The 23,998-nt window shown below is 47.3% G+C and overlaps 2 protein-coding genes across 2 annotated transcripts; both read right to left on the reverse strand.

The window, feature by feature from the left end:
• Positions 1-6,564: 6,564 nt before the first annotated feature.
• SPRR1B (small proline rich protein 1B) lies at positions 6,565-7,533 on the reverse strand. Its single transcript, XM_074566906.1, has one exon. It carries the CDS (start codon positions 7,531-7,533, stop codon positions 6,565-6,567), a length of 969 nt encoding a protein of 322 aa, XP_074423007.1.
• Positions 7,534-13,940: 6,407 nt separating this feature from the next.
• On the reverse strand, positions 13,941-15,149 carry LOC141734491 (uncharacterized). Its single transcript, XM_074566334.1, has one exon. The coding sequence runs from the start codon at positions 15,147-15,149 to the stop codon at positions 13,941-13,943; it is 1,209 nt and encodes a 402-aa protein (XP_074422435.1).
• Positions 15,150-23,998: the final 8,849 nt, after the last annotated feature.

A 23,998-nucleotide genomic window follows, 5' to 3' on the forward strand; every position in this document is an offset into this window, starting at 1 on the left:
GACGGGAGGTGGGTATATAATGACTCTGGAGGCGCCGCAGGATACAACACATGGGTCATTGCAGCTGGTAGCAAGAGGCTGTGGGCACTGCACATCGCATGAGTAGAAACACCGTCCTGCGTCCAGCTCCCCACCGAAGGACATCTGGGAGAAATGGTGGCCAACCTGCAGCACACAACGAGTGTTTCTCAAAGGGTTTGCAACCCGCCCCCCGCAGACCCCTGCACTCCTGCTCCTCTCCTCGCGGGGAGGATGAGGCACATGCCGCGGCTGGGGACACACTGTGCTGGAGAAGGCAGCACAAGCGGTGCAAGCAGATAAGAGTGCAGCTCTTGTATTTTAGTTTTAGGGGCTGTGCAGGTAACGTAGATGCTGTAGCAGAGACAACAGGAGCCTGTGATTTCAGGAAATGAAGCTCACAGGTCAGTACAGGCTTATCCCTTTGCTCCATTCACCCCATCGCCCTGAGTCCTCTTCACCCTGCCTCCACCCTCCCAAGAAGGACCCTTAGGCCTATCCAACATTCTCTAGGGATTTATTCAACTTCCATCCAAATTTATCACTACCATCCCTTGTCGACAAGCCATTTCCACCTCTGCCGTGCCTCTTTTCCCTCTCCCAGTTACAGATCCTGTCTGGGCAGCCACCAAGGACAACTGGAGAGGTACTGCAGCTGTGGCCAGTGACTTCAACATAGCCACTGCTGGTGCCACTGGTCGTACTGGAATTGGGTATTTTATATCCCTGTACTGGAGAATGTCCTTGCCTGGGATTATTTGTTTGTCTCAGTGATAGAGCATGCCCAGCCCCCGTCAGAGTAATTATGCGTAATAAGATTGCTGTGCCTCTGCTGCGATTGTGCTGGGCACTGTATCAGTATCTTGAGAGGTTCCTGCAGACTAATGAATCCATGTGAGGTGGGAATGGGAGGAAAAAAACGTGATCCCAGGTCTGCAAACGGGGGACTGCTCTGCAGGAGATGGGAGGACCCGATTTCGTTGCCATTCTGTGTGCTAGCCCCTGAGCTCCTAGGAAAATCTTGCCTCCAGATACCTCCAGATGGTTTGCAGAGACCATTCAGGGCAGAGCCAAAAACTTCACAGAGATTTTTGGTGCTAACTGTTTTGCCTAGACCCCAAATCCACCTTTTAGGTCATTCGACTGGGACTAATTACAAAAATATGTTGTGGTATTTGTCAAAGTTAAAAACTGCACGATGCAGAAGATTACCTATAAAGTAGCAGTTTATTTCTGTCCCTGGAGAAAAACAGGCACTTTCAGAGTCCAGTCAAGCTCATTCAGAGGTAGGTACTTAAAAAAATCATATTAAATACCTGTTTCTGACCGCTGATTATGACGGAAAAGTTAAGGGGGATCCCATTCCTTATCTTGTCTAGCTTGTCGTGCCTGTCAATGCTCAGCATCAGATGTTCTCATCAGAAAACCCCTGAAGTCATTGATTATGAAAACAATTGTCCTTGCAGAGTTTCTTCTTCCTAACAGTGCTATGATAAAGGTGTCTTAACCCAAAGAGAGAGTCTCCAGCTATGAACAGACCTGCATGAATGACCAGTTGAAAACTGGGGAGACATCACTTAGTGAAATGAACTGTTTGCTTTAGCTGAGTTTTGGATGGTCATTCTGGCAGGAAAGGAGAGAAGCAAAAATATTTTAGTCCCTTTTTATCCCTTTAAAAACTGAATCTTGCTGATTTATGAAGAAAAGCTTTTGGAAAACAAATTTGAACATCTCAGATCTTCTCCAAGTTTTTAATGAAAAAGTAGTAATACTAATGTCACTGAGCAACCTGATTTAGTTGAAGATGCCCTTGCTGATTGCAGGGGGTTGGACTAGATGGCTTTTAAAGATCCATTCCAACCCAAATCATTCTATGATAATGTTATCTGAACTCTACCTGAATAGAGTTTAAAATGTCTTTTATGTTGGATACCATGTAGTTACATACAGTTAATTGATAATAACAAAATTGAACTACTACTTTTTTTTTAAAATAAGAATGCCAGTCCCCATAGACATATTTCTAAGGCTGCACACAGTCCAAGTATACAACTAAATAACTTCTAGCAGACTTTTTGAGAAAGAATCTCGTTATTATTTTTAGCAAGCTGTTAAACCCCAGATCATGTTAAAGCAACGTTTTACTCAATATAATTAGATGAAGGTGAATGGGACTTACCAGCTCTCCAGGAAGAATTCAAGAGAAATGGCCAGAGGAGCCCTGAATCCTTTGAGTTTTATATGCTTTCTTGAACTTGCAGGAGGATGAGACAACCTTTGTGCATGAGATCTTAATTACTTTCCAAACAATTTTTCCTGCATGTGTAACACTTATAATTACTATAATTATTTTAACATTGTTTACCAGCATTATGCAGTTTTCTGTGGTACATACTGTTACATGCTGTGGGGTTCCCTTTACATTATATTTTCATGGTCTAAATTAATTGCTGAATGGGATTCTACCACTTCTGTCTGTATTAATGCAGGGATGCAACTTGCTCCAGTTTGTTCATCTTTGACTTAAACATTGACTGCGTGAGTAGTGGTTTGCATACAGCAACCCCTATATTGCAGACATATTGGCTCTATCTACTGCCAGGTGTGGGATTTTAATTCATTCCCCTAAATCCACCCTAGCATTTGGTTGCAAGCATCATGGGGTTCATTTTTGTTCATTTTTGTTCACAATGATTTTGTTATTTGCTTCCTGTCCTTTTTTTCACTGCCTGTTGTCACAGCTTCAGCTGGAGGACGTCATTCTGCTTGAGGATCCCCATTCCTGCTCTAGGTACTGACCAGCTGCCCGTGCCTGGCTCCAATCACCATGCATGATCACAAGGCTCAGAAGCATAAACTCTGAAGGATGGCCGCTTACAGAGGCGTAAACTGGAAGGAGATAAGGTAATAATTTCTGCAGATACAAGTTAATAATTTCTGCAGATAGAAGGTAGATGCCAAGGTGGAAGAGTTTAGCTGTCATCTATACCTGCTTGAGGACAAGAGAAGTCATGGGCTGAAAATGCATCAAGGGAGACTTAAGTATGGGGAAAAATTTGTAATCACGTGGCTACTGATGTACAGGAATTGCTGAATTTTGTGGAGCCTCACTGATTTCCCAAGGATTCAGGTGGGTTCTCAGAGTTTAGAGTCATGCAGTGGCCAAAGCCCCCACCTTAACCCATTTTGCAGTGATTGCTTTTGAATGTAATCAGAAATGCATTGGTTAATGAAAATGCAAAAGGCCTTGAGTTGTCAAGGCCTGAAAACAACATCCTGTTTATGAGAACAACTAAGACCTTTTCATCAAAAAATGCATATTCTATAGCTGCTATTAGCCCTGAGGTGTTTGTCTCAGATAACAAGCTATTATTATTATAACGATAAAACACTTTGCATGCATAAACCAGTAATGAATATTTTGGCAATGTTTTGACGTTCCCTGTTGTGTAGAAACCTCACCTCACCAGTCTCCAATTTCCCCATCTTCTCTCAAAAGACAAGGAAAAGTTCACACAAAGTTATTCAAAAAGCCAGATTCATAACTCACGAGTTATCATGATCTCGTTATCATAACTCAACTCATGATCATAACTCAAATTCAAATTCATAACTCACGATAGAGGCTAAGCCCATTGAGCTCTGTTACTAGAGATTGCTGGCAGTTTATATTAAAAATCATATTTCATACTCTGATGATGTCAGGTAACTTATGGATCTCTTGGTGACATCTGAACCAATTTCTGATCATACCCTTCTTCCTTAAAAATGAGAAAAGTGTCTGGAAAAATGCAAATTCCTGTTTCTATGCCACTTTACCTCCAAAGCATCCAAATACCCCGAACTGGAAACCCATTTACACTTCCCAGGCTTCCTTGTAGGAAGAAAAGACAGCAAGATTGCTGTTTAATTTCTAGAAGTTATGAGGCCTTCTGCACAAAAGCAGCTTTGGAAATGACAGTAGAAACACAACCCTAAACATCTTCTGCCTCTTAATACTATAGGCAATGTGGAGTTTATCCAGCTGGGGGACTCTTTGGACAATGGTTGCATGGAAAAGCTGTGCAAAGTAAGCCCAAAAAGGAAAAAGTCACTCTGTAGCCCACCTTGTCACTGTCCACTTCAGAGTAGAGCCCACCTTTGCTCTAAACACTCATTTGGTGGGTGAAGGTGGTAATAAACTGTTTCTTCAGTGTTTTCTTCTCCAGGGCAAACATACCCAGCTCTGCCAGCCTCCCTCTTCTTGCTCCCAGTGCTCGGACCACGCTGCAGCCTCCATTGACTCGCTCCTGCCTGTCCATGGCTCTTGTGCTGAGCACCCAAGAAGGTCATGGAGGTCTGGATGTGGCCTCCTGAATGCCAGCTAGAGGGCAATCAACCCTCTCCTCCTGCTGCTGCCTATGCTCTGACTCAGGCAGCCCAGCCTGCCGTTGGCTTTCGCCGCCACAAGGATGCAGCACTGCGTCATGTCACCTTGGGGGCCACCAGGTCCTTCTTTTTTGTAGCACTCATGACCTTTCCAGGAGGAGATCCCACCCACGGATCCATTTGATGAGGGAGAGCAGGGTCTCCTGCCAGAGAAGGTAGAGGGAGGAGAGAGGGAACAAGAGAGCACAAAAACCACCCTCATGCAGAGCGCCAGGAAAAGTTCAGCCACTGTTTAGCAGTTGTTTTGAGATCTCAGGGTTTTATATTATTACCCTTTTATCAGGAGTAAACCCACAGAAACAGAAGTTCAGATTTTTAAAAGGAAGCCCTTTTCTGCTGATCAATGCCATCTTCCCTATGCTAACTGAAGGGGAGCCTGGATCCTTTTGGGACCAAGAGCGACCGAGGTCAGCAGAGCCTTTTAAACCGTGCAAATGGGATAAATGCAGGTGGGAGAACTTCTGGGCCTGGGTTCTGCCTTAATTGTGACCCCCCATCTCCCTTGCATGGCTCCAGACCTCCAGGCCTGTCCTGAGCATGCCGGTGCCTGTGGGGAGCAAGGGCAGAGAGGAACGAGGTTTTACATTGGCCTGCTGTAAGAAAGGGGTTGATCCCATGCGAGGTAGTCAGGAGGGAGCTGCTTGCTCAGACCTTTCCGCTTTTTTTCATTTAATTCCCTAGGGTTCGTGATTTAACAGAAGTTAAAATGAATTCTCTCTCCCAGTTGGGAGCAAGGCTCCTCCTAATCCTGGAGGACTGCTGGTAGCATCAGTCTCTGTTTTTACAGGCAAATCTATCACTTTATTGGAAAAAAGAGCCTATGGAAATCCTGCGTGGTCTGTTTGGGGTGCTGTAGAGGAAGGTGAGGAGATAGGAGGAGGTTTTTTCTGCTGGGATTTGCCCAGAGAGCAGCCATGGGAGGAGCCTCTGGGTCTCCCACTGCACCTTTAGATGGTGGCAGAGAGCTTCTGCCCAAGGACCTCCTCCTGGGAGAGCCTGTGGTGTAGAGCAGGTATGCAAAGAAATGTGTTTTGGGACTTTGCCCCTCACACACACACACACACACACATATATATATACACACACATATGAAATCAACTGACCAAGCACAATAACTATTTCCTGCTGTCTACCAAAATATCATTGTCAAGGAACAGCTGGAATTGAAGGTTAGTTTCCCCTCTGGTTGCAGTTTTCTAACCACAGGCTGTTGATGCTGATCACCCACCCGGTGCAGACGGGGCCAGCTCAGGGTCACAGCACCAGAAGAGACCTTCTGCAGCGTCCTCTCTCCCTCCTGCTATGCCAGGGACTACCCCACACAACCCATTTCATAATCTGCTCAGCAGCAGTTTGTCCAGGGCCAAAATTGTAGAGCAATTTGCAGGGGGGAAAGCTTGTCCTGGTCGTGCGGTTCACGACTGAAATCTCTCCTGTGTGACCTGCATGTGATGCAGGTGCCACCAAGCTAAGCCTGGATGGACAGTAAACTCCTGTCTGAGGGCTGCTAATGAGTCTCGTTACTTTAGTCAAGCCTTCTTCTAAATACCACCCTGCGCTGCTGCTTTTACTACCTCTCTGGGTGACTTTTCAAAACCAAGATCTGTTCCCATAGATGGTAAATCTAGTCCTAAACACATCGTTACTGCCCTTATTTTACAGAAAGGAGTGATATAGCAACAGGGAATATTTTTTTCCAGTAGTAGATATTAGAAGCAGATTTTAAAATGGGAAAATAAATCAGACAGAGAGCAGGAATCCAGCTGCAACCTGAGTTTAATATGACTGGTACAACCGGCAAATATAATTGATCTAGTTACAGTAAAAATCTCTCGGGATGTGAACATGGTGACAGAGTTGTATTGGTTTGACGTTGAAAGCCTGAGCACCTGCTCAGAGTTACTTTGCTTCTCACTAACATCTTTTTTGTTGCAGGAATAACTGAAGTGTGGTCAAAAAAAGAAAGGGAACATGCTCTATGAGTTTAACATGGATACAATGAAGGGTAAAATAAGGCTAACGCTTCTCTGGGAGTTAAGAATGGGAGCAGGGGGAGAAAAATAATCTCAGACCTCTGCTACATAGCTTGCTGTTTTTACAACTCCTTCTTTATCTCCTTTAGCAGAGCCATTTTGAAGCACAGCGGCTCTTCTTGGTGTGGCTTGAACGTTTCACTCCCCCGGCATGATGCTGGTGAGAGCGCTGGGTGGCCCGTGGGTAGAGGCACTTGGACTTGCTTAGATGTTGTGTCGACGAGCTCTTATGCTTGGTTCCCTCCTGTGGCAGCGAGCATTTGGTTGCATGTTGCTGCGAGGAGCACTCCTTTATCCCCTGCCCGGAGGAGCACTTGGGAGCGTGCGGCTGCGGTGGGCACTTGGTTATGCACTGCTGTGAGGAGTAAGTGGTGACGCACTCCTGCGTCGGGTAGCCCTTCATGCACTTCTCCTGGGGAAACCCACTCACGTACTCCTGCAGGAAAGACTGCGTTATGCACTGCTGTGGGGGACACTCGGTGACTCCCCGCAGTGGCGGGGAATAGCAGCTGGTCAGCCCCTGCGGGGAGCGGAGGTCCGCGTTATACCGCTGTGACGCGCATCTGGAGATCTTCTGCGACCTGCCTTCATTCTTGCAGGAGGATGAGTACTTGATCCCACATGGTGGGAACTTGAGTTTACCGGGCTCAGGGCACCTGGGTGCGCAGGGTGGGAGGCTTTTGGCTGTACATTTTTTCTCAGGGCGGCTGGTCTCACAGGGCTGGAAACTCTGCATTGTGCTCAGCTTCAGGCTGGGCTTCCTGCAGGGCAGAAGGCGAGTGGTCTCGCAAGGCTCAGGGTACACCAGGACACACTGCTGTATGTAGGGCTGGCAAGGCAACAGGGATGTCTGGGTCATGCTTGGCTGTGAGCACACGTAAGTAAAAGGTTGCGTGTAGTTTTGGCATCTCGGCATCGGGCTCTTGATCACACTGACTGGGTGGCATGTGGTACTGCACGCATTGGACTGGGGCGTGCATTGCTGGATGCTTTCGGTGATGTAGCCTGATTCCGGCAGGTACAGGTATTTATACCGCTCCCCATAATAGTGCATGGTCATGCAAGGTGCTTATGCCTGAAAGAAGCAGGAAAAAGACAGACAGTTCACATAGGCATCGGCTATTTTGGGTGATGTAGGACTCGGAGTTTCCCCACAGGCATTTCCACATGGTGGAGCCCACACCCTGGCTCTCCTGAAGGTCAGAAGCTCTCAGTGACTCAAGACCAGGCTGTGATTACCCAGGTGAGGAGAGGAGAGTCTGTTCTCAGCTCATGCCCCCACATCCTTCCCTTAAGAGCCCAGAAACAGTCAAGGATTGGAGCCAGGCAAACTGGGGACCTTTCATGCTGCCCTTCAAAGACTGGCTAAGTGTCCATCAAAGCATTTCACCAAGGAGAAGTGACATTGTGACCCTCTGCCTCACTACCTGGAAAAAATCCTGTGTCCCCGCTGGGATGTTCTGCAACTCCCAGGCACTGGAGATGAAAGGCGAGCCAAAATTAAAGGTGTGTCCATGCTGTAATACTCAGGTGTGGCTGCAGTTCATGTGGGCAAACCCAAGCTGAGGTTAAATTAGCAAGCAGAGGGTAAGGATAGGTTTGTGGCAGCATGTACAACCTGCCTGCCTGCCTGCCGATTCATGCTCCCACAGGGCTGGCACCGTGCAATTACAGACTCTAAGCTCGCTACCATAGCATCATAGAATCATAGAATTGCCAAGGTTGGAAGGGACCTTTCAGATCATCGAGTCCAACCATCAACCTAACTCTGACAAAAACCATCACTAAACTATATCTCTAAGCACTAAGTCTACCCATCTTTTAAATACCTCCAGGGACGGTGCCTCAACCGCTTCCCTGGGCAGCCTGTTCCAAAGCTTGATAATCCTTTCAGTGTAAAAATTTTTCCTAATATGCAGTCTAAACTTCCCCTGGTGCAACTTGAGTCCATTTCCTCTTCTCCTATCGCCTGTTAGTTGGGAGAAGAGACTGACCCCCACCTTTCTACAACCTCCTTTCAGGTAGTTGTAGAGAGCAAGAAACCTCTTTTTCTCCAGCCTGAACACCCCCATCTCCCTCAGCCGCTCCTCATAAGACTTATTCTCCAGACCCCTCACCAGCTTCGCTGCTTCTGCGAGCCATGCAGTCCCAACTTCATAATATTGTTTGAAAATCTTCAAGGAAGAGAAAAAAGGAAATAGAAAAGGATGGTTTCTACATATTTGGTGAAGCCATAGTAGGAAAGGAGAAGCTATCAAGGCAAAATCTCAGCTGGCCAAGTTTCAATGAGTTGAGAGAATTACACCCATTTAAAGCAGCCTCCAGTCTTGCGCTACTGGCATACCAAGCCACAGTGCCCTGGTTTTGTTGTGGTAACCCAAAGACCTGCTGTTGAACTGCCTGGTGTAACAGCTCTGATGGTGAAACCTCATCCTGGCAGCCCCTGTGCGAGCAGCACGGAGGGGAGTCTAGCAGAGACCTCATCTTTGGGGAAGGGATCGGGTGGCACCATGGTCCACACTCTCCTCCTGAAACCTCTGTGAAACATCTCACTTTGCCTTGGCCTTGAAAGTCATAGGAGAAAACATGCCGCTTCATTCCATGCTCCAGAAAACCCCAGTTTCAGGGAGTTTTCTGAGTTTTTAACAGGATTATTTTGAGCAGAACAGGTACTGGAACCACTGACGTGAAAAATACTCTGATTGAAAAGGTTTTTTTCATTTTGACATTGTTGGGCAATTGAGGTATATAATTAAATGACTGTAAAGAAACTGCATTTTCTGAACACCCCCTGTTCTGTCTATAATTATAGTTTTATCTTCCAAAAGCCTATCACTGTGTGACTATTAACAATAACAATGCTGTGTGTTATTGTCATTAGGAAAACTTATCACTACAATTATAATAATATTTGACTAATAAAACAGCCAATTGAAAAACAACTATAGTAATTGCTACTACTAGATATACAATGCTAAAGTATCTGGTGATGCTCATCAAGATAAAAAATTTCTAAAATAGAGGGATTATTTGCATCCAGGGGGTTGTTTGCATCTCAGACCTATTTTTATCATTGTTACCCTAGATAGAAATTTTAACATGTTCAGACTCAGCTAGAGAGTCTCTCTGCTGACTTTCACATTGACACTGAAGTTGGTCACCTTCTTCTTATTATCTGAAAAGTCACTTTTTTTAAATTCCAGAAAATAGCAGCAAATTTCTCCATACCACTTCCTTTCGAGGAGTTGCCTTTCCATGTGCAAGCTCATCTCTGACTCCCGCAGCGTCGAACCCTTCCCGTAGTCAATAGCCTCCTTTGGACTAGATCTAACAGAAAACGTAGAAAAGCCCCCAAATCCTACTCCTGACTTCACAGTCCATCTGGAAGTGCTTTCCCAATATTCTTCAGTTTAGCACGGAGGAGATGCTCCCACTGTTGGAGCCACACATGCCGATGCTGAAGGCAGCATCCCCTAGAAGATGCTTCTCCGCGAGTACACAGGCAGGACCTCTGCCTGCTCTGGCCACCCAGGAATAAAATAGCATTTCAGGAGCTCCATTAAAAGCCAGACTTACCCACTTCATCAGTGAGAACAACCGGAGAGAAGTGCCTAAGAGAGCCCCACGATGGTAGAGCTTTTATACAGTGAATAAGTGCCCTAGGGGAGTGAGGTGGTTTGGCTGGGTGATGCTCTAATTGCCTCCCAGCCCTGGCCGAGCCACGTGCAGCTTCGCGCCAGCGGGAATGGCTGTCCTCGCTTTGTGGGGCTGCCATCGCTGCTTGGCACTGCCAGGACATCTGGCTTACCTGTGGGCTCCGTGAGGAGCAACATCCTGATGCAATGTGCCGAACCAGCAAAGCCCCTGGCAGGCCAAAGAAACATAGAATCAGAGAATGGTTTGGGTTGGAAGGGACCTTAAAGACCATCTAGTTCCGCTCCCCTGCCCTGAGCAGGGACACCTCCCACTAGACCAGGTTGCTCAAAACCCCATCCAACCTGGCCTTGAACCCCTCCAGGGATGGGGCAGCCACGGCTTCTCTGGGCAACCTGGGCCAGGGGCTCACCCCCCTCAGAATAAGCAGAGGACACCTTGTCTTACACCAACATCTCACCACCCTTGGAGGACACCCTGTGCATGGGCCGCTCATGGTCCTTGCGCTGCGAATCCCCATGCATGATGCCCAGGCGTCCCTGCCTGCCCATTGCAAATCCAGGCCAGCTAAACCAGAAAAAGATGGCAGTTGAGACCACCAAAGTGACAGCCCAAGGGACTCTTCATTTCCATGGGAGCTGCATGCATAAGTCCCTGCGGTGCCTTTGAAAACACCGTCCAGGAAGGACTCTTGGCAACTTTTTGCAGACCATAATTACTGTGGCACGCAGACTTCCTTCACTTACACAGGGAACCCAGGGAAGAGACAGATGATTTGGACTGAGAAAGCCTTGGGCTAAGGGCAAGACAGCTACTAAAAAGGACTTACCACCAAGTGAATAACCTGCCGAAAGAGGTGATGCTTTTCCAGCACAACAAAGAGGAGAAGGGAGGAGCGGGAGCTGGGGGAAAGGCGGCTGAATCAAACCAGGCTCGTGTCCTGAAAACACAAATTACATTTCCTGCTCTGATGCACAGTCTCTGCACCAGTCATCCCTCCCTTTGTTCCCTGTTTATGCCACCAATAAACCCAAGGCAAAATTAACAATGGCATGAGCGTAAGTGCCGCCAAGGAATGCATTTTTACGTAGTCATATCTGCATAAGCGAAGGCCCTGGGATTTTTTTTCCTTTCATGCAAATCTGACACCTATGAATTGGGTTCCAGCATTCTGGGAATTCGGGTGAGGTCCCACACATTGAAATAAAAAGAGGTGAAATAAGTTAACTTGTAACGGAGTAGGTAGAAAATTTCTCACCAATATGAAGCACCAGGGATGCTTCTGGGTTGTATTGAAAAGACACATGGACACGGCTGGGCTTGGGGACATGGTTTATTGATGGACTTGGCAGTGTTAAGTTAGAGGTTGGACTTCATGATCTGAAGGGTCGTTTCCAACCTAAATGATTCTTTGCTTTGAAGCAGAACGTTGATCTCTGGCTTATGAACCACCGAGTAAGTTTTCTATTTGTGTTTTCAACAGAAAATCCAGAAGCCTGAAGGTTTGTTTATGATTTACATTTCTGATTTTTCCAATAAAAAAATCTCACCCTATATCATAGAAAAAAATACAAAGTACATGTTTTCCCAGTTGAAGCCAACATTTCAAGAGCTACAAAAAACAAAGGGAAGAATGCTTTCTCTAGGCTTAACTTCTTTTCCACAGCTGGAGACAAACACGCTGAATCCAACCTGGATTTCTCCAACTTTCATTGCGTTTCACACCCCTGAACTACAACGCCTTTCTTAATGTTAAATGATCTGACCCAAGATCTTAGGAATCAAGCTGGCGCCAGAAAGCAGGTAAACAGATTAATAGAATTTTTATAAGCTCCATAAATCCAGTTCCTGGGCAAGCTCCAGATCAAGTAGCCTTCAAGTAACCCTAATATTCAGTTTAGTGTTTCCAGTGCAGGTAGCAAAATATTAACCTGATGATAACATCATGCCCTGTCATCCCAATGTTCTTAATTAGCATCTGTTACGTCCTTTCATCTCAGAGAGATGCACAGCGCCACATGGGACGTTGTTGTGGGGGCTATTATTATTCCCAATTAGGCACAGGGGAAACCGAGGCACATTGTGCTGTGGTCACTTGGCAGCGCAGCGTGAGTCAGAGCCAGGATCAGAACCAGACTCCATAGTTACCACCTCTTAAACAAGCCCCGTGCTCTGCTGGCCGCTCCACCCCTGTGAGATGAGGTCCTGTGCCACCCAGCCACCCACCATCGGGCCACCCACCACCCAGGAAGATTCTCCTAATGATCCCTTGGGCTCTGGCTCCTATGGGAAAGCCACAATGATGTGACAGCTCCTCAGAAGGCCATTTCTTGGTTTTAAAGGGGACACAAGAGGTTGTGTTGGGTTGTGAACACTCTGCAAGGTGGAAGGAGTGCCACAGTCACTGCTGCTCTTGTATGATGCCTCTCCGGGTTGAAGCATCGTCCCTCTCCAGAACGAAGCATCATCACTGGACATTCAGGAGGAGGTATGAAAAGGGTCTGCTCCCCCGTCACACACTGTGCACCCCAGAGAAGCAGCCAGATACCACCTTGACATTGTTAGATGCCACCTGCTTGCCTTCAGAGGGCAGCCCATGGTGGCTCCCCAAGGTCACCGAGCAAGGGTGGAGCAGGGCAGGATGCAGGACAGCGTCCCGGCCCCAGTCACACCCTCGTCTTCTTCTTGCAACACTTGTTTTTTTATGCTCCAAATACGCATGATCCACTTAAGCGTGAGCTACTACTCATTTTCATAATGATAGGGCATATTACAGGATTTTTGTATTTTTCAGCCAGGAGTTCACTATATTTAATAAAGAAGAACCACCAGAGGGCAAAAAGACAAGACATTTAATCTGAGGTCAGACAAGTGTATTTATTTAAGTGTATATATATGTATAATACAAGTGTACATATATATATATATGATTTATTTTCAATACAGTGTAGAGTACATGTCTTCAGGCAGCATAGAGAACATAGTTAATCACTTTTATAGCTGAAATATTTATAAAATAGTCGTGCTACAACTTTCAGTGTTATTCCAGACTTTCTTTTGTTTCAAGTTGTGTTTTCTGTATTCATTAATGCCACCAAGTGAATAAAAACTTTCATGTATAATGTTTGAGCCAGGACAAACTTCACCAAGCCAGAAATCCCATCTTTTTTGAGGACTCTGCTGAAATAAATGCAGAGTCAGTGTTTGAACGCAGCAGGGATTTCTGGCCACCTTCCGAAATGAAGGCCATGGGAATAAGATTCGTATACCTTTTGCTTAGCAAATTCACATTTGGTTTCCAAATCTGTGAGTGAAACCAGCTGGTTTGGAGAACTCGCAGCCTTGTGGAATCCAGGTTAACCTGACCATTGTCTCCCAAGGTCAGGACTAAACTCAGAGCCGGGCACGGGCCAGCCCTCTGCCAGACGCCCTGCCAGTCCTCTTGATGCTGTCATGATCTGGACTCCTTCGACATTTCTATTTCTTTTTTTTTTTTTTAATTTTTTTTTTTCCTTACAAATCACAACTCGTTTCAATTAGGTGAGAACTTAACAGCATCCCACTAAACTATGCCTTGCAGCAGCAGATGGTGGTACAAGCCACAGGCACCTGGAGTGCAGCCCTGGAAATAGTATCACAGCCTACCCCAAAATAGAGCCGAGCTACAGGGGGAGGGCTTGAAAACACAGATAAAGCAGATTTAAGCCATAGGAACTAGTCGGCAGGTGGTGGGAGGAGAGAAATAACCCCTGCCCCAAAGCCATACCTCACGTTTCTTTTGTGGACCTTCCTTTCCCCTCCTCTACTTTACCAGGGCCATTTGGGCGCAGAGCAGTACTTTTTAGAGTGACTTGAAATTTTAACTCTACCCGACTGACATTGCTGTGGCACACATTTGGTGGCACACTGCTGCTGTGGGACACACTTGGTGGCACACTGCTGCTCTGGCACACACTTGGTGGCACACTGCTGTGGGACACACTTGGTGGCACACTGCTGCTGTGGCACACACTTGGTGGCACACTGCTGTGGGACACACTTGGTGGCACACTGCTGCTGTGGCACACACTTGGTGGCACACTGCTGCTGTGGGGCACATTTGGTGCCACTCTGCTGCTGTGGCACACACTTGGTGGCACACTGCTGCTGTGAGACATATTTGGTGGCACACTGCTGCTGTGGCACACACTTGGTGGCACACTGCTGTGGGACACATTTGGTGGCACACTGCTGCTGTGGCACACACTTGGTCACACACTGCTGCTGTGGGGCACAGGTTGTCTCACACTGCTGCGGGACACACTTTGTCACACACCTGGTCGCACATGGCTGTGGGACGTACGTGCTGGCACACTGCTGCGGGACACAAGAGGTCACAAACTGGTGCGAGACACACTTGGTTGCACGCTGCTGTGGGACACACGTGGTGACACACCTGGTGGCATGCTGCTGCTGTGGGGTGTACATGGTCACACACCGCTGTGGGATGCACTGGGTGGCACACTGCTGCTGCGGGATGCCCTTGGTCAGGTACGGCTGCTGTGGCACGCATACTGTCACATGCCTGGTGGCACACTGCTGCTGCGGGATGCAGTTGGTGGCACACTGCTGCTGGGGGGCATGGGCGGTCACACACTTGGTTGCACACTGCTGCTGTGGCACGCACTTGGTCACACAAGGTTGCTGCGACACACCCGTGGTCACACATTGCTGCTGGGGCACGCACATTGTCACGCAGCGAGGTACGCACGGCTGCTGTAGGATATGCTGGGTCACACGCTGCTGCTGAGGCACACACTTGGTTACATACTGCTGCCGTGGCACGCACTGGGTCACACACTGCTGCTGGGAGACGCTGGAGGACATCATCCGCTGCCGGGGGACGCAGGGGGTCACGTACTGGGGGATGCACAGTGTCGAGTGCCAGGTAGGTCTGGCAGCGTACATCGGTGGGCACTTGATGGGGATGGGGTGCTGGTAGACTGGTGGGAGGCACTGCTGCGGGTAGCACGACATCTCAGTGAGGTTTTGGCAGGGCTGGAATGACATGTCAGAAAGCAGAGCCTTTAGACACGCACCCTCCTGCGGTTCTCGCTGTCCCGCTGCTGGCCACGCCGCAGGACCGGCTCGCTGCACACGGTGCCGGACACACGTCCCGCCTATGCCACGGCCTCAAAACCACACCAGCAGCAGCTGAGGACCCAGCCCATCATTTTTAACTCTGAAACACAGCACCAAGTCAAACGGTGGGGAAATTCAGAGACGCAAAGCCCAGACGGCAACTCCCTCCCCATCACCAAGACATCCAAGGGGAAAAAACTGATCTTGGAGGTCAGCAGAGGAATGGCTGATCTCAGCACTGCCTTTCAATCATTAAATCCAGTTTTTCCCTCCTGCTTTTGGTCGGCAACTGCCTCTGACCTCCGGTTGATGCATCAAGAAAAAAGCCCAACCTAGAAACAACCTCTCAACCTCTGGCCACATCTGCCATAGCAGGAGAGGCAAAGAGCACCCAAGGCACCGCTGCCTGATGAGCCTGTCACGCCGTGGGCAGGCAGAGGTTCACAGCACAGTCCCAACATCCCAAAGTTCATGCTCATTAGGGAACAAAAGCCAATTAAAGGCTAGCGATACCACAACTGAACACAAACCTCCTTACAGCTCTTCTAGCATTCGGTTCCCTGACATGCCAAAGCTCCTCTGACCGTTGTCAGGGCACCCTCAAAAGCAAACAACTATAGCAGCACCCAAATTACTACCAACAACCTTTCCTCACATTTTACAGAAGCGTCTCTTGGACTCGGATGCCCGGCTGGAGACACTGTAAGAGAGTGCAACTCAAGCCCTGACACAGCAAGTCAAACCGCCCAGGTTTAAAAAGTTTTCCCACAGAGCAATTTTAATGTGCAAAAAAGCAGAAATAAATCTGCATTTCAACGGCTACAGAGGCTCAGGACAAACCAGACTTACCCAGCTCCCTGTGAGAACAGCTTTGTGATGTGACCAGTGAGCCTGAGTAGAAGGAGTGCTTTTATATAGCTACTAAACGTGCCTGGAAGGTATGAGGTACTCACGACATATCCTATTAGCTCCTATGCAAAAGCCGTCCTGTGTGCAACACTCGCAGTGACTCGATTCAGTGTACTCATCCTGAGGATGAGTAGTAGAATGTCAGCTCCCCGTAGTAAGAGTAATTACCTTTTGTATAATTCGCCCTGGCATGGGAAGACTGAATGGTATTTGGAGAGGCAGGCAGCAGCAGCATCCCTTGCCCCAGGGGTTTTGCAAGACAACCCAATAACACGCTGTTAGGGCTTTGCAGAGGTCTCACAGTCCCTGGCAATGTCCTAGTGGTCCCCAGAAATGGGGCCATTCTGTCACTTGACCTCTTTCTGCTCACACACGGCATTGGTTTCATGCTGCGAGAGCTGTGCTGATGGCTCCATGTCCTTCTCTAACTTGAGGCCCTGGTTAGAGCTTGGCAGCACATCTCATCTGCCAGGGTGGGTTGTGTGGTGGATACAGGGCACCGGCTTCTTGAATTCAAATAGGAGCTCCTAGTGAAGTTCAAATCACCCCCTTGGGTGGGTGCAGTTCATAGAGAACCTCATTTTTAGCTCACGTAGCTCTGCAGAGCACCTGGCTGTTGGTGTCCCCATGCTCCCGTGATCCCAATGCGATAACCTGTTATCAGCACAATGGGAATACACCAGACAGTGACTCTCAGATGAGCGGAAAAGATGAGCTACAGTCACGTTTGATTTCAGCCCTTGCACAACAAGCTCAGCTGGCAAAGCTGTGACCGGCAGCACGACAGGCCACAAAAAGCACCAGGAGCAGACAAACTTCCTCCAGTTCTGCGTGTGACTTTCTCAGTGAGTCAACTTCTTATCGCACACTGCGTCCAGATTAAAGAAACCAGGTAGAAAACTGGGAGATTAATTTTCTGAAGTCACTGAAGATCTAATCAATGCTTTCATATGTACGTTGTCACATGAAATATCCCCAAAAAGTGACAATTTCTTCCTGCTCACTACAAAAAGAGCTGAGGGGGACCAGTGCTCTGTCCCACCAACGTTTAGCACTGGCTGAGATGAAACACAGTTCTGAGTATATTTATTAAAAACTGTGGTTTCTTGTGAACTAAAGAAATGGCTCTCCCCAGGTGGTTTTTGAGGTGAAGAAAAAGGTCCGTAAATAATTTCATAATGAAGCCGAATAAAGTTTCAGGACTCTTGGACAACTATGCCCCTCACCAGGCAAGAAACACAGAAGGTGAAATGCTCCCTTTACCGTAGGCTTCTCCAGCAAGAACGAATCCTGACCCTTGCTAGTGAGCACTGAGTGCGTTCATCCTTGCCTGAACCACAAGAAATGCAGCTTTGTTGTGGCATCTCTCCTGCAGAAATTGGTTCTTTGATCCAAAGCTGTAACTCTTCATTGCTCTTTAGCTCCGAAGGTCGTAGGTGTGATCCTCCCTGTTAACCAAAGCGAGCAGTTCACATTTATATTATTTCTAGTCTAGTCTGGATGCCGGCACCGGCCTTCAAAGAAACCCTTATTTCATGCCATACTTGACTGAAACCCACATGTACCTGCCTAAATTACTGAAAGCCCAAGTGAACTTCAATTACTTGATCATAACAATAACTTGTCTTTCATGTTAATATCCAGCAGTAGCTGTAAGACTATGCACCTAAACCCTGTTAATCAATACACTTCAAAACTACAGTATCACAGAAAGACAGACAAACCCAATTAGGCTCCTTTTCAACGTTGGCAACATAACAACTTTGGAGACTTTCACTATGCAGCAGTTAAATGAGCGTTTCACTTTCACATGACAATGCCTGTCAAAAATGTGTGCTTCTGTTGTCATCATCTGTGCATATCCTGTTAGTAGCCACCTTCTCCTCACATGCCAGTCCTGTCCTGCAGTGGTTGTCAGCTCAGAAAATCTTTTTTAACGTGCCTGACTCAATCTGGAAAACAGCACAAGAGGAAGGTGGGAAAAGAAGTTAAACCAGGGCTGTGGCACTGAGAAGCACCAAGAGGGAAGCTGGAAAACATCCTGGAGGAGATGCCAGGTGAGACATTAGGGAATCCACCACCTTCCCTTTAATAATCCAGGAATGCAAAGGAGCACCGTCACAGTGCAGCAATTTTGGAGGATGAGCCAATGCACCAGGAATGCAAAGCTCCCTGCCAGCTCCAAATATAGAAATTTGGCAGAAGAACAAGCCAGCCAAAAAACAAGAAGATAGAAGAAACAAGGTAAATTGGCTGGGTGTGATCTGGGATATTGAGTTGAAACCTCAAGTGATGTAAAAGTAGCCTGGCTCCATTAACGGTAACAAAACATACCAATAAACAAGGAGCTGTAAAGGAGGAGGGAGCTACAGTGGGGAGGTGTTAAGCATTAAAACTAGCACATAGTGAAGGACGCTACACGCGATAGGCTACGACAGCAAAGCCAAGGAAGAGACTCCCCCCTTGAAGAAACAGATCCTCCTTGAAGAAGCACCTGCATGGATCTGGGATGGCCATTTCCTCCAGCCCCCCCAGAGCATGGCCATGTCCTCCAACCTTGCCAAGGCAAGGTCATTTCCTCTGGTCTCTCTGAGGCATTGCCATCTCCTCTAGCCTCACCAAGGCATGGACATTTCCTCCAGTCTTGCCAAGACATGGCCATTTCCTCCAGCCTCACCAAAGCACAGCCATTTCTTCCAGCCTCACCAAGGCACAGTAACTTCCTCCAGTCTCACCATGGAACGGCCGTTTCCTCCAACCTTGCCAAGACAGGGCCATTTCCTCCAGCCTCACCAAAGCATGGACACTTCCTCTAGCCTCATGAACGCATGGCCGTTTCCTCCAACCTTGCCAAGACACAGCCATTTTCTCCAGCGTCACCAAAGCATGGACATTTCCTCCAGCCTCACCAATGCATGGACATTTCCCCCGGTCTCTCCAAGGCATGGATATGTCCTCTGGACTCACCAAGACACAGCCATGTCCTCCAAACTGGGACGGCACGGACATTTCCCCAAGCTGTGCAAACCACTAGAGCGCAGCATTCGCACATGCAACCGCCTCCTGCAACAGCCTTGCAGAACCAGGTACTGGTAGCTGGGAAACTACCTTCAGTTGCACTCTCTCTCCAGGAAAATGGTTTAAACTGGCAGCCTGTGAACTAGACCCAGCCCAATGCCTTTGTGTGATAGGACCCTAATGCCTGAATTCTCCTTATTGTACCAAGGCACTGGCATGAAGTTAAATCTGAGTTACCAACGCTCCCTGCAGCCCATCCACAGCCTCCCGGTCCCATCACTGTGAAAGCCAGAGTGCCTTATTCCAGCTGCTCACATCTACAGGTGTTTCTGGGCATTGAGAAGACCCACCGAAATGTTAGCTTGGCTGCACGCTGTCTTCTTCACGGGAGAGCAAGCCGGCTCCATCGACCACTGCAGGGCAGTAAGGTGTGTGCAGGGAGGGGAGGATGGAGAGTAAAGGAAACATGAGAAAATAAGCAGAGGTTGCACTTTTATTGTATCAGACTTGTAATTAGTAAGAAGCATACAGGGTGTAGATAATAAAACTTAACATATTATTAGCCCAGCAAGCAGTAAATTCGCAGTCTTGCTATTTCAATGATTTAACAGCGCTGAAGGCAAAATGCTAACCCCATCATGCATTAGAATGAAATGCTCCTCACTTGGACTCCTTCTTGGTTCATTTTAAAAGTGTTTTATTACTTAATGAACTCTTGCTGTTCTGCAATTAGTAGCCCCACACACCTCTTTGTTCTGGTTGCTACCAGGCTTAGCGGAGGTTAGTCTCTGTAGAAAACCTGACTACACGATCATAATAGCCCTAGTGACTTTTAAAATAGTTAAGCTGAGCTGTGGGGTTTCAACACAACTTTCTCTCTCCCCAGCCCCCATATCCATTAGCTACACCAGCCATTAGCTGGGCTTCCAATGGGAGAGATATCTGGGCGCTGAGGTAGGAACTCAAAGCTTGATCGCAGCCACAGCTGTCCCCTCTGCAGCAGCAACGGGTGTTAATGCCGAGGCACGAAGCCCCCAGCAGCGCAGCCCCAGGGACCACCAACACCTCTGCTCTGAATGGGGCAGCAGTGTGTGGTCACCCAGGCACCCAGCTGCAGGAGATGAAGTTGTGAAATATGTCTAGTGGAGCCTCTATCACACCATCAACGAGAACATGAAGTTACCATGCCTCAGATTTTGTTCCTCTGCCATCACTTTCCATATGCAGGAGCTGCTTTTGCTTGGGAGACCATTGACTCGGCTCCTGGTTTTGCTGCTTTTCCAGACGTGGCACAGAAATTAGAGCCTGGGCTGGCGGTGGGCATTCCTTGGCTTCTGGTTTTGATGTAGAAAGCTCCATCTGTGGCTGTTCCGCAGCTTGCTTTTCTTTTTGGCTGTTGCTGTGTCTGGCTCTGCCACCACCGGGTGACTGGTGCTGACTCCAGCATGGCTTTGCTTACTGCGGGGGCCAGAGAGGCTGCTTGCTTGCGCTGCTGCTGGTTTAGCTGGGAGGACATCACTCTTGCTAGCCAGGAACTGAGAGCAACATTACAGGAAAAAAGAAAATCGGATGGTTTTTTAGGAAATAAAAAATTGAACTTTTTTTTTCTTTTCATAAAAGCAGAAACCAAGAGAGGAAAGAAAAGCAGCAGCAAAAGCAGCACTTCTCGATTAGAAACACCGGTATCTTCACCTTCATCCACATACAGGCGTCAGAATGAAGCAAACTGTGAGAGCTCAGGATTGTTCTGATTTTAATGACTAACTCAGAGCAATGGAAAGGAGAAGATCCAAGATAACTCTCTCTCTCAAGCTTGAAGACCAATAATTGTCCCTCCCAAGCTATCTTCCTGCTGTATATTCATCTGCTCAACGTCCCTTTCATTACGCAGACCATGTCAGACGATTCCTTTTCCAGCACTCAACCCTGTCAGTTCTGATTTGTGGTCTAAATCCCTTTGAAGATACCAAGGTTGGGTCAGAGTCTGTTTTGTCAGACACAACCTTCGTGCAAGGCTCTGAGGCTCCTCAGAATCTTCCCTGCTGCTCTGGGACTTACCCCTTCCTTTTCCTCCCCAGAGAGGGAGGAAAATCAGATGCTCAAGACATAATAAGCTTTTAAAATTTCCTCTTTCCATAGCAATCCAGCTAATAGAGCAGTTTTAGGATCATAATGCAAGGCATGTGTGTATAGTCTCTGAGACCTCTGGGCCTGATTCTCTTCCTATCATCACTTTGTGCAACAGTGTGATGCCATCAAAGTCACAAGAATGGCATAGGTATAACCAAGATTATCTCCATTAGTCTGTGGCATTACACAGATGCAGAAACGGTTGGAGAAGAAACAGTTTAATTCCTAGAGTCTGCAGCTCCTGAAAGTTAATCTCAATTAATTCCACTTGCAAATGTAAGAGTCTGGAATTGCCATCAGCAGACTCTAATCCTAGTCATAGCAAGTGTAATTAATGGTATTTAATAGATTCATCAAATTTACCCAACCCACCAGTGAAACAATGAATCAATGCGAAGACAGTGTAACAGACTGGGGACTTGGAGATATCCTTGTATACCTGAGGAGCCTTACCTCCCAGAGAGAAGGGCCTGTGCTGTGCATATCTACATTTTTTTCACAGCTCAAGAACTGCCCAATTTGCAGAAACAGGTGTTTTTTCATGATCTTTGGGAGAGAAAACTCCCCATTCTTAGGCACTTTCTATTTTAGCAGCAGAAGGCTGTTCTGTTGGCCACACCTGAAGCCTGAAAACTTGTTCTTATTGCAATATTTTCCAAATGCTCTGCTCTAAAGCCCCATGACTGCAGTCCTGCCAGAAACAGCAACAACAAGAATAAAGCAAGCAGAAAATTCAGACAGGAATTGAAAATGTAGGATCTGAACCTCAGGGACATTCAAGGTCTTTTCTGGCTTCTCTAGAAGCATAAAGCAACTTTAATCCAAAAGCAAGTGGTGCCCCAAGAACCTCCCTATTTCCCTAGGCACCTGTCTGACTACCAAAAAATCATAGAATGGTTTAGGTGGGAAGGGACCTTAAAGACCATCTCATTTCAGCCCCCATGCCCTGGGCAGGGACACCTCCCACCAGCCCAGGTCGCTCCAAGCCCCGTCCAACCTGGCCTTGAACCCCTCCAGGGATGGGGCAGCCACAGCTTCTCTGGGCAACCTGGGCCAGGGGCTCACCCCCCACACAGCAAAAAATTTCTTCCTCATATCTCATCTAAATCCCCCCTCTTTTGTTTTAAAGCAGTTTCCTCCCATCCTATCACTCCACTCCCTCTTCAAGAGTCCCCTTCCAAGAGTTCAGGGAAGCCCGAAATGCGGGACTGTACCCCCACTGCTCCCTGTTCTCCAGCAGCAGTGTGGCAAAGATGAGCACAAAGCAAGGGTAACCCTCAGGCTGCTCTACCTTACGACTGCTCAGCCCGGTGCATGGGCTAGAAAAGGCTGATGACAGACTAAACTCCAACAAGTTCATTCCTGAGCTCGAGTGCATGAATGGAGCAATTGAGAATTAGGCTCTTTGATGTGATGTCTGACTGGAAAATGTTCCTGTTGTGCCCAGTGGGTTTGCAATGAGGCAATGTGTTGTACTCGAGAAGCACAGTAATTCTGCAAGAAGCAGTTAGGAATAAATTTAGGCAGGGAATTAGGAGAACATTTTCAAGAAGAAGCGCAGGGAAGCTCTGGAAGAGGCCACCAAATCAAAAGATTGGGATCAAAATATGTAACAAGCTTTAAGATGGAGGTTGGTGAATTTATGGAGGAGGTTTTATAAGTATGAATGTAGAGTCACAGACTTAATGCGGTGATTCATCCATGTGCGTCTCTTGAGAGTTGTTAAACTAATCCATTAATGTAGGTCTCATAGGAAACCCCTTGGTTCCTGGGAAGCTCGGATGCTCTATCACAAAAAAAACCCAAAGAGGAATCTCTCATGGAATAACAGGCAGGAAAAAAAAATACTGAAGCATGGATACTTCATGTCCAGTACTTCAACACTGCAGCATTTGTCTATCCCTGAGCGTGACCAGCTTCACTTCTGTAACACAACTTGACACACAGTATCCAGCTCTGAGAGAAGATAAAGTCTGCAGATGCTTGAGTGACTGGACTCACAGGCAGACAGACCGATACTAGGAAATTCGGTAACAGGTAATTATGTCTTTTGTCTCGTGAGATGAGTCAATCAAGATGTCCACCCTAAAATGATGACAGACACAATAATAAAGAACAAGATGGGGTGTTAACGAAACAGTGTCTAATTAAACCATCAGGTCGAGCCATGTCTTGGGAGATCCAGTTCAGCGGCTTCTGAATCACACCAAGACATGAAATCCAGGAGTGCAATAGTTTCCTCTGATCGTTTTCTCTGTGCACAAAGGTTAAAAGTACTGGATGGAGAAAAATCAGAGAGTATCCATGCAGACATAAGGTGAAGATCAGCAAGAGCATTTCACATCCTGACATGAGGTTGTCCGCAGTGGTCTTCACTTCTAAAAAAGATAACCCCTTTTTTTTCGTACTGAAGCAATACAGCTCTAGGACCCTTAAAGATATTGAGACCCTCATCTCAATGACAAACCACCTAAAGTAGACTGTTACAGACCCCTATTTGGAGCTGCTAGCATAACTGCTGCATGCCTCCTAGGGCAACTTAGAGTTTTGGGTATTAATTACCTGATCATAGAAGCATAGAATAGTTTGGGTTGGAAGGGACCTTTAAAGGTTGTCTAGTATGATCAGCAAGACCACTGGTGGGCTGAGAGCAGCGCAGCACCTACCCAAGCTGTGTGGGAGCTGGA

The sequence above is a fragment of the Larus michahellis genome, chromosome 24, assembly GCF_964199755.1.
Source record: "Larus michahellis chromosome 24, bLarMic1.1, whole genome shotgun sequence".
NCBI lineage: Eukaryota > Metazoa > Chordata > Aves > Charadriiformes > Laridae > Larus > Larus michahellis.